Genomic DNA, 11841 nt, shown 5'->3' on the forward strand with positions numbered 1-11841 from the left:
TTGCATTTGTTTACAAATATTGGGGTCTTTTCTTAAGCAAATTTTAATTAGCTAATAATCACCTGTGATTAATCGTGATTACCGTATTTTTCGGAGTATAAGTCGCTCCGGAGTATACGTCGCACCGGCCGAAAATGCATAATAAAGAAGGAAAAAACATATATAAGTCGCATTTTTGGGGGAAATGTATTTGATAAAACCCACCACCAAGAATAGACATTTGAAAGGCAATTTAAAATAAATAAAGAATAGTGAACAGGCTGAATAAGTGTACGTTATATGAGGCATAAATAACCAACTGAGAACGTGCCTGGTATGTTAACGTAACATATTATGGTAAGAGTCATTCAAATAACTATAACATATAGAACATGCTATACATTTACCAAACAATCTGTCACTCCTAATCGCTAAATCCCATGAAATCTTATACGTCTAGTCTCTTACGTGAATGAGCTAAATAATATTATTTAATATTTTACGGTAATGTGTTAATAATTTCACACATAAGTCGCTCCTGAGTATAAGTCGCACCCACGGCCAAACTATGAAAAAAAACACAACTTTTGCGCCACATACAACATTATGTCGCTACTGGTCTAAAGTCTCCTAAAAATGATGTTAAAAAAAAACTACTTAAACCAGGGGTTTCCAAACTGCGGCCCGCTGGCGTCTTCAATTTGGCCTGTGAGAAGGCACGAGTCTAATAAGCAATTGGACCGGGCTCTGTGTTTTCATATCATATACAAACAGCCAGCGGTCTGATATCTGCCATTTTGTCGCCATCTGGTGGCCAACGAAAGTAACTTGAGTCAGTGACTATTAAAATATATCATACACAGCATTTACTTATATGACCAATTCACACACCCTTCCCTAGTCATATAGTGCAGGAAAAAAACATTCAACCAGCGCAAAAAATCAACACACATGGTTACAAATAACACAACCTGCTCATTGAACTTTGGATGTCTTTTTTTTTTTTAAATAATATCATCAATCAGCATAAAAAAATCTAAATGATACCCATTTAAATCCATTACAAGGGATAATGGGAAAGATGCAAAACACTCTCTCCACACTTATCTCCTCTTTTTAGCTGCTTAATATTTCTTATTGATTACAAAACTTATAGGAAGTTGTCACAAAAGTAAACAAGGTAGGAGTCGAATGTTTACATATTCTTGATAACCAAATCTAAGTATCAAATTATATATGCATTATATTATAATACAAATATGTACTCCTATATTTATATAAATATATACATATATTTACTTTGCATGTTTAAATAACTTTCACAAATATCAGTTATCGGCCTCCTTGACTCCTAATAATTGGTATTGGCTCTGAAAAAAACATCGGTGCATATATAATGTAGAAAGAACTAGAAATAGAACAGCTGAACAGAAATAAGAAGTTCAGATAAAGACAACATGATTTAGTTTTGTACCTTTAAAAGTAAATGTAAATTCTCTCATCACCAACGTACAAATAGTCCTCCGTCCAGGAAACTTTCAATTTTATTTTTTTTAAGGACCTGAACTGATCTTAAAACCCCACGATGTGTGAATAGTGTGTCAAACACTTGATTTCCGCTTCCCTCCCAGTTTCTGCTCTACTGCGAAGGCACCCGCTTCACCGAGAAGAAGCACCAAATAAGTATGCAGGTCGCAGAGAGCAAAGGCCTGCCCAAGCTGAAGTATCACCTCCTCCCACGCACCAAGGGCTTCACCACCACCCTGCAGTGTCTCAAGGGCACAGGTAGATACACGTACACACTGTACACACTGTACATAGCTAAAACTCAGCCTTGTTCTATCTACAGTGACTGCTGTTTATGATGTGACGCTCAACTTCAAGGATAAGCAAACTCCGACTCTTTTGGGCATCGTCAATGGCAAGAAGTACCAAGCAGACTTGAGCGTGAGGTGAGAAAGTACCACAGACTTATGAACTGTATTATTTCTCCATAACAAGCAACACTGGCGAGTGTGAATTATTTTAATACCATAATTACATTGAGCTGGGACAGGCTCCTTTAGCGCTGCACGATATAAATGATATAAATGGGGCCAACAATAAAGCTTTTAATGCTATCGTTATGTGATAATTAGGGCTGGGCGATATAGCCTTTTTTTTTAAATATCTCGATACTTTTAGGCCATATCGCGATACACGATATATATCTCGATATTTTGCCTTAGCCTTGAATGAACACTTGATGCATATAATCACAGCAGTATGATGATTCTATGTGTCTACATTAAAACATTCTTGTTCATACTGCATTAATATATGCTCATTTTAAATGTTCATGCAGAGAGGGAAACCACAACTAAGTCAATTTAGCAAAACTGTATTTATTAAACAGTTATTAAGCAGTGGCACAAACATTCATGTCATTTCAAAAACAGAAAGTGCAAGATTGTCAGAGACATTTTAAAACAAGCTATTAGTGCATTTTTGTGCATGATGACACACAAGATATCAATAAGTGTCACATAAAAATGAGCTGCATATCAAATAGTACACTATATGTCCTACGGTGTTGATGTGGAAATAGTTGCTTCTGCATTTAGTTGGTGTGGCACCGAACAGAGATGTTGACATGTAAAGACATATTCCCGCTTGAAGCCAAATCACCGTCAGACGGTGGACCCCGTGCTGTTTTTCTTGGGAATTAATTATTCTTCCATTTGTTACCAGATTCGCACCTTCTTTCTCTCGTATTACCACTCAAGCCACACCGTTAGCTGTTAGCATCACAGCTAACGCTACCATGTCGCTACCTGTCTGCTCCGCGGGAGCGTGTGACGTTGCTCACGTGACAGTATGTGACGTATGTAAGAAGGTGCGCTTGTTTTAAAGTCTGTGAGAAGGAGAGACAGGAAAGAGTGAGAAAGGCATGCAGTTTAATGCCCCGCAGCTAAAAGCAACTGCGTGAGAACATATACTCGAATATCACGATATTGTCACAAACCCGCGATATATCGATATATCGCCCAGCCCTAGTGATAATGCATGTTGATGACATGTTAGTTGTCAACAAAAAAAAAATACATGCATCATCAACGCTTAGCAGCATTCTGGCTAACGGCTAATGTCCCTCCAAAGTGCAAAACCACTTCTGAGTCAGCAACCCTCACCTCCATGATGGCAAATAAACTGTTTCTTACAAGTAGTATTATCACTGGAGGACGAGGAATAGCTAAACATGCTACGCCAGGGGTTCTTAACCTTTTTGACCTCGGAGCCCAACTTTTCCACTACAGAGGGGCCCGAAGCCCACTCAAATATTAACATTGAATTACTAATCTGGATTTTAATCATATTTAATAATTGTATCTAACCTACTTACAGTTAACAACATTGTCAAATTATATGAAAGCATGTGTTACACAGACATTTTTATCAAGGCTTAGGTCAGGCTGATTACAAAAATAAATACTAATCAAATATACTGCAAAAAAAGGGAAATATGAAACAATAATTTACATACAATAAGGCATTGCTAAAATCACTAAATAAATATTATTGTGTTGCTTAAGTAACCTGTCAATACAGTGTTAATTGAAAATATAGCTTTACCACTTAAGTCATAATTTTTGTGCTTAAGAAACTTCTATGACTTTAGCTCCAGACTTCTGCTGTATGTTTGATATTGTCATTACTGCCACAAGTGGTGGAAAAGTGTACTACAACTGAGTACTCCTGCGGCCCACAGCTGAGAAACTAAGGTTTTTCTGCGGCCCAACATGGCCCTATGGTTAAGAAACACTGTGCTACACGACACACCGTCGAAGGATATGCTAACCGCTACGCCACAGCTCTTAAATGTAAACAAAGGTGGGCGGAGCCATACAAATGTCGCCAGTAACAATACCACGTATAGTATCAGTATATGGTCGATAATACAGTGGTTATATCGATATTTTTTACTAACAAAAAAATATTTTGTTATTGTTTACAAACCCAGGAAATAAGTCAGTGGACACAAGAGAACTTAAAGAGCAAAAGCCAAATAATTTAACTCAGAGCCAATAGGAAATAATTTAAAATATTTTATAAATATTGTTACACCTCCATCCTGTGTTTTTGTCTGATTATCATTTTCATCAAAAATATAATCATTCAATGATCATAAAAAAATGAAGTATCAGCATTAGTCAGCCCCTGTAACTACTTGGTATGGATCCATAACCACATTTCTATAAAGTAATCAAACAACAGAAGAATAAGTGTTTATTATATTTTAAGAGAAGTGTAGATAGAACATGTCAAAACAGAAAGTCATCAGATATTAACAGTACAAGTAGATTAATAATCATTTTGACAAAATATTACAACCAGAAATGACATAAGTTACTAAATACATCAGCAGTCAAATTAGGAGCCTTTGTTTTGAAATGCTGCTACTATCATTTATATGCCCAAAAATATATTGATATTTATCATTATCGCAGGAGGCTGCAATATATATCATGATATATAGGAGGAGGTGTAGTTGGAGCAATATTCTTAGACCTCCGCAAGGCATTCGATACAGTCAGTCACCCCACGTTACTTACAAAATTAACATCTTTTAAACTGTCGACAGATACTCTGGCCTGGATTATGTCATATTTATCTGGTCGGACCCAATGTGTCCGTATTGATAACACAACATCCAGTCTCACTGCTACTGATATTGGCCTGCCACAAGGCTCTAATATCGGCCCTCTTCTTTTCTCCGTGTATATAAACGACCTGCCATTTGTATGTGAGGATGTAAATATCCAGATGTATGCAGATGACACGGTTATTTATACTTGGGGAAAGGACGCTGAAACGGTTGCCAGAAAACTTACAGCAGCCATGGAGAAGGTGGCAAGATGGCTACATGACTCTTGTCTTACATTAAACATTAAAAAAACTGCAACAATGTATTTTGTAAACAAATATAAAATGTCATCCTTTCCAAATATAACGGTTAATAAGGAAATAATACAAAATGTTAGTGAATATCGTTACCTGGGTGTCATTTTAGAGCCAACACTTGGCTTTAAAAAACATATCAAACAGATGTGCCAGAGTCTTAAATACAACATAAAAACGTTCAAATGTATCAGGAATTCATTAACACTGGAGGCAGCTCAAACTTATTTTAATGCAATGATTATGTCTCGTTTTTATTATTGTATAACATGTTTGTCGCAGGCAAGCAAAATGACACTGAGGCCATTGGAAACTTTGCACAAACAATCCCTCAAAATCCTTGACCGAAAACCACAACACCACCATCATTGTTTAGTTCTCCAAAAATATAGATTGTTAAATTTAGCTAACATTCAAAGATTAGCATCAATACGAATGGCCCATCGAATCTTAAATAACACTGCACCAGCACCACTTAAGCACTTTGTCCAGTTTACATCTGCTGTGACAACTAGAAACACACGAGCCTCCACCAGGGGGCAGTGTAGCATACCCAGATGTAAAACCTCTCTTGCACAATCAGCCTTTTCATATAAAACCATAAAGGAATGGAACGACCTCACAACAAACTTGAAAAGTCTAACAGATTACTCTTCATTCACAATTGAAGTTAAAAAGTGGCTTTAGAGCAATCAATGCTGCTCACACGGTCACTATGATGGACATTATGTTTGACACATCAACTTAATGTGTATTATATTTATTCATGAGAGCATTTTTATTGTAAATTGTGAGGTGTGTGTGTTAAAATCATGGTTGTTTTTACAAATGATGACAGATGTGAACAAAAGCATGTATTGTCTTTGTGTGATGATGTAAATGAGGTGTGGTTGTATTGTATATTAAGTATGTGTCCATGAAAGGGCATTTTATGACTTTTTTCTTAATACTTGTGTATGATTTTATTGTCATAATTTTATTGCATGATTTTTGTATCCCTTTTAATTCAGGTAGCCAGGGAATGCAGATGGAAATTAGCTATTTAGCTATAATCTGGTACAGAACATATCTGTCTTTGAGCTTAATGTTTCTGTACATTGTCCCTTCAAATAAAGACTAAACTACTACTATAGAGATTTTAGGCCGTATCGCCCACTTCTAGCTCCAGTTCACCTGTGTCCATGACGACAAGGAGTATAGAAACGGATTATTTCCCCATTTACAAAATAATACTCAAGCTAGTTATTTCTTGATTTAAAAACTTTTCCTGAACATAAACATCTGTTTTACTGGTGGAATGCTTCATGAATTTGTCAGAGACAGATAAGGCCTCCTAAGTGTTGTAAGCATGGTAATTGTGCACTGACACAAAGAAGTTAGTCATGTGCGCAGGCATAGTAATAGTGTGCGTTTTAGACAAGGGAGCCCCCTAGTGGTCAGACTGTGCCACAACTCATGTGATTTTTAGATTTCTAGTGGGGTTTATTGCTAAACTAGTCAAGTCCCTCCATGTTTTATTAACAACTTGATGGATGTGCCTAAAGCTCCTAACAATACATCATATTGTACTTGTTTCCCTTCTTCTTTACTAATGTTTGTGGATTTTTACATTTGACTCCGGACTTAAAACTTAGTATAAACATCCATCCATGTTCTATACCACTTATCCTCATTAGGGTCAAGCTGTAGCCTTTTATTAACCATCATAGACCTATTTGCATAATGTGTGTATACATATGTTTATTTGTATATGTGTATATATATATATATATATATATATATATATATATATATATATGTATGTATGTATATATATGTAGAAAAAAATAAATATATATATAACGTTGATTTTATATATATATATATAAAATACATTTTTGAAAATACTTTTTCCATGCATTGAGAAGGAACCTTTCTAACCTGTTTTGAAAAAGTTTCATTATAATTAATATACCAAATAATACATTGCAAGAATCAGTTTGAATCAAGAATCCATTTTAAATCAAATTGTCAACCCAAGAATCGGAATCAGATTGACTCGTTAGGGGCTCACACCTAGTTATTTTTGACTGTCCTATGGTTTATACTAAATGGCATCTTATTTTTTCTTAAGAATAATGATTTTGTTTGTGCTTCACATAGACGGTTCCCTGTTGAGGAGATCCCAGACGATGAGAAGGAGTGTGCCAACTGGCTGCATAAGCTCTACCAGGAGAAGGTAAGAGTTAGTAACATCATCTTGGTGTCCTTTTGATGACTTTTCATGAATTCTCTCCTTTTGTTATTTGGTACAAGGTCTGCAAAAGCTGCCTCTAACTAGGGCCTGGGTTAGGGTCAGTAAGAGCGGCCGATACTAAAAGTGGGGAAAATGATTGATTCTCCAAAGCAGACATAGATTATGTAGGTATGTTAAAAAGTAATACAGACAGTTCTAAAATGCAGCATTCATTCAACGAGCAGGAGAGTAGACCAGAGAAGATCTCACAAGAACTCATAAATGCCCTGTCAAGATATCAAAACATATTTGGGGAGAATGATTGACAATGCGGGTCTATTTATTCCTAAATTAATTAAATGAGTAAAAAATTGTGCTCCAGCAATAAGGGAACCTACTTAGGCGCCGCCCTTGTGGCGACACATCAGTGCTCCCCTTCTGTTGCACAGGAGTTTAGTTTGGGACTTGCTTTTTTTGTTTTTTTCCCTGGTCTCAAACTGAGCCCCTTGAACGGGTTTGTCCTGAAACTGTAATTTGGTAGTACTTCTTGAGTGCAGTGATGATAAAGTCCCACATTTGTCAAGCACAGGCATGTCATTCTTTCTTCTATAGTCGGGAATCCGTCATTTTTATCTCTGTAAAAATATTACAAAATTATTTTCCGTATTTTCCGCACTAAGGCGCACCTAAAAACCTCCAATTTTCTCAAAAGCGGACAGTGCGCCTTTTAATCCGGTGCACCTTATATATGGACCAATATTGAGCCACAACAGGTCTCGCAACTACGGGATGCATAACGTAAGCCCGGCCTCTACTGTAGCGTCTATTCTATGCGCCTTATAATGCGGTGCACCTTATATATGAACAAAGTTTTAAAATAGGCCATTCATTGGAGGTGCGCCTTATAATCCGGTGCGCCTTATAGTGCGGAAAATACGGTATGTTTTTTTCCGTCTTTATTATGCATTTTCGGCCGGTGCGATTTATACTCCGGAGCGATTTATAATCCGAAAAATACGGTAGTTATTTTCAAATACTAATATCATACAAGTAGACATTGTATCTGCTACAGTAGTTCTGTTTGGGGGAGAGAGAAAAAAGGCTGATACAATATATGTAAAATATCTGCACCTATGATCTCCAGCTTGGGTCAATAAAAAATGAGAGCATTTCCTCCTGTTGTGTCCAGGACGCCTTACAGGAAGCGTACAGCAAGGAAGGCAAGTTCCCCGGGCCCACCATCATCCCCCCTCGCCGACCCTGGACGCTGCTCAACTTCCTGTTCTGGGCCACGCTGCTGCTCTCGCCGCTCATCAACTTCGCGTGCGGCGTGGCGGTCAGCGGCTCTCCCCTCCTCATCATCGGCTTCATCATCTTCCTCCTCATAGGTGCGTCCCCCGCCCGCGCACCCACTCACCTTACTTGCCAACCCTCCCGAATTTCAGTGCCTCTCCCGAAAATCTCCTGATTTCCAGCCGGACAACAATATTGGGGGCGTGCCTTAAAGGCACTGCCTTTAGCGTCCTCTCACCTGAAAAGGAGACTATTATATATGTCTCCGTTATCCATAGGTTTATCTATAACCCATAAAGTAGGCAGTCACGGAACTATTTCTCAGCGTGTGTTTATTCCAGCCGGCACGTTAATACACTGACACACAACATCCGGATTCCCATCATGCATTGCTTCAAAACTACAGCAAGTTGTAATATCCAAAATTTCCAGCCGGACAAACAATAATGGGGGCGTGCCTTAAAGGTACTGCCTTTAGTGTCGTCTCTCACCTGAAAAGGAGACTATTATATATGTCTCAGTTATCCATAGGTTTATGTATAAGCCATAACACGGTGGCCGAATGGATATAGTCACTCATGAACGGTCAGAGAAGCACAAGGTAGTATTATGGGCCACCTTGCAAGCAACATCCCGTTCTCATTTGCGGATGTTTTCAACAAATCCGTGAAGGATATGTTCCCGGATTCAGAGATCGCTCGCTAGTACTCAAATGGCAGAACAAAAGCTACTCAAATAGTGAAAGGTGTTTTTTTTTTTTAAGTAAGCAGCAAGTACAGTTAGTAGAACTGTGTTTTCTTTACTGTAATATATATATATATATATATATATATATATATATATATATATATATATATATATATATATATATATATATAACCCTTTTCAACCCATATTCAATTAAATGCACTACAAAGACAAGATATTTGATGTTCAAACTCATAAACTTTTTTTTTTTTTTTGCAAATAATAATTAACTTAGAATTTCATGACTGCAACACGTGCCAAAGTAGTTGGGAAAGGGCATGTTCACCACTGTGTTACATGGCCTTTCCTTTTAACAACACTCAGTAAACGTTTGGGAACTGAGGAGACACATTTTTGAAGCTTCTCAGGTGGAATTCTTTCCCATTCTTGCTTGATGTACAGCTTAAATTGTTCAACAGTCCGGAAGTCTCCCTTGTGCTATTTTAGGCTTCATAATGCGCCACACATTTTCAATGGGAGACAGGTCTGGACTACAGGCAGGCCAGTCTAGTACCCGCACTCTTTTACTATGAAGCCACGTTGATGTAACACGTGGCTTGGCATTGTCTTGCTGAAATGAGCAGGGGCGTCCATGATAACGTTACTTGGATGGCAACATATGTTGCTCCAAAACCTGTATGTACCTTTCAGCATTAATGGCGCCTTCACAGATGTGTAAGTTACCCATGTTTTGGGCACTAATACACCCCCATACCATCACACATGCTGGCTTTTACACTTTGCGCCTATAACAATCCGGATGGTTCTTTTCCTCTTTGGTCCGGAGGACACGACGTCCACAGTTTCCAAAAACAATTTGAAATGTGGACTTGTCAGACCACAGAACACTTTTACACTTTGTATCAGTCCATCTTAGATGAGCTCAGGCCCAGCGAAGCCGACGGCATTTCTGGGTGTTGTTGATAAACGGTTTTTGCCTTGCATAGGAGAGTTTTAACTTGCACTTACAGATGTAGCGACCAACTGTAGTTACTGACAGTGGGTTTCTGAAGTGTTCCTGAGCCCATGTGGTGATATCCTTTACACACCGATGTGGCTTGTTGATGCAGTACAGCCTGAGGGATGGAAGGTCACGGGCTTAGCTGCTTACGTGCAGTGATTTCTCCAGATTCTCTGAACCCTTTGATGATATTACGGAGCGTAGATGGTGAAATCCCTAAATTCCTTGCAATAGCTGGTTGAGAAAGGTTTTTCTTAAACTGTTCAACAATTTGCTCACGCATTTGTTGACAAAGTGGTGACCCTCGCCCCATCATTGTTTGTGAATGACTGAGCATTTCATGGAATCTACTTTTATACCCAATCATGGCACCCACCTGTTCCCAATTTGCCTGTTCACCTGTGGGATGTCCCAAATAAGTGTTTGATGAGCATTCCTCAACTTTATCAGGATTTATTGCCACCTTTCCCAACTTCTTTGTCACGTGTTGCTGGCATCAAATTCTAAAGTTAATGATTATTTGTTTATCAGTTTGAACATCAAATATGTTGTCTTTGTAGCACATTCAACTGAATATGGGTTGAAAATGATTTGCAAATCATTGTATTCCGTTTATATTTACATCTAACACAATTTCCCAACTCATATGGAAACTTGTTTGTATATATATAAATATATATATATATATATATATATATATATATATATATATATATATATATATATATATATATATATATATATATATATATATAAGAAATACTTTAATTTCAGTGAATTGTAGCTATAAATATACTCCTCCCCCTTAACCCCGCCCCCGCCCAATCTCCCGAATTCGGAGGTCTCAAGGTCGGCAAGTATGCCACTCACCTTCTTTCCCTTCTCCTCTGTGCAGCGTCCGTCGCCATCCGCCGCCTCATCGGCGTCACCGAGGTGAACAAGACGGGCTCCAGTTACGGCGACCAGGAGACCAAGAAACAAAACTAGTGTTTTTTTGAGGTTTTTTTACCGAGCCCCCGCCTCCATGTACAGATGTTTCTTCTTGCCCTCAACTCCTTCCTCCCACCAACTCCAGTCCAGTCCCGCCTGAGTCTCGGAGGAGCGCCACGGACTGCAAAGTAAGCCAGCTGCTGACACACTTTACACCGCCAACACTGATCTTAAACCTACCTGTGCACACCTTTATTAGCCCACTTCCTGTCGGTCAACATTCACACTCGTGCACGTCACCCGTGCACGTGCAGACTGTCCTCCACACGTCATTTGCATGGTTTTAGCAGGAGCTCCGCCCCCAGACTCAAATGCCAGGTGGAGTGCTGTCAGATTCCAGACTGAAAGGTCACCAGCTGTCTCCATGTAGCCTCACGCATATAGACTCTAGTCGTCATGGTAACCTCTGCCTTAAATCAAGCTTGCTCAGGCAAGGGGCTCCCTCCCTCCCTCCCTCCCTCCCTAATAGCCAACATTTCCTGATTACGTCGTTAGCAACACGCCTCCTTTTCTCTTTCCACGCGGTCCGACTCTGGTGACATATCGCGCTTCCACGGAGTGTTCACCTTCTTCACGCCCACGTCCTCTTCCACAGATTTCATGCAAGCCTTAACTAGACAGTGCTGCTTATTATGAGTTTTTCCATGAAAAGCGAGACTGAGCCCCTGTGCAAGTGGATCGTGACACGTGACAGGACTCCCCTCCCTAAGCGTCTGGC

The 11841-nt window shown here is 38.9% G+C and overlaps 1 protein-coding gene across 3 annotated transcripts in view; it reads left to right on the top strand.

Annotated features, from left to right (window-relative positions):
• agpat3 (1-acylglycerol-3-phosphate O-acyltransferase 3) overlaps positions 1-11841 on the top strand; it is a 42025-nt gene that overhangs the window by 29866 nt on the left and 318 nt on the right. For all 3 annotated transcript variants that reach the window (XM_062067508.1, XM_062067510.1, XM_062067509.1), the window contains exons 6-10: positions 1611-1764; positions 1829-1931; positions 7060-7135; positions 8322-8520; positions 11029-11841. The exon at positions 11029-11841 is cut by the window's right edge and continues 318 nt beyond it. In XM_062067508.1, coding sequence (XP_061923492.1) covers positions 1611-1764; positions 1829-1931; positions 7060-7135; positions 8322-8520; positions 11029-11120 — 624 coding nt within the window. In that variant the 3' untranslated portion in view covers positions 11121-11841. The remainder of the gene's footprint in view (positions 1-1610; positions 1765-1828; positions 1932-7059; positions 7136-8321; positions 8521-11028) is intronic.

The sequence above is a fragment of the Entelurus aequoreus genome, linkage group LG13 (assembly GCF_033978785.1).
Source record: "Entelurus aequoreus isolate RoL-2023_Sb linkage group LG13, RoL_Eaeq_v1.1, whole genome shotgun sequence".
Classification (NCBI taxonomy): domain Eukaryota; kingdom Metazoa; phylum Chordata; class Actinopteri; order Syngnathiformes; family Syngnathidae; genus Entelurus; species Entelurus aequoreus.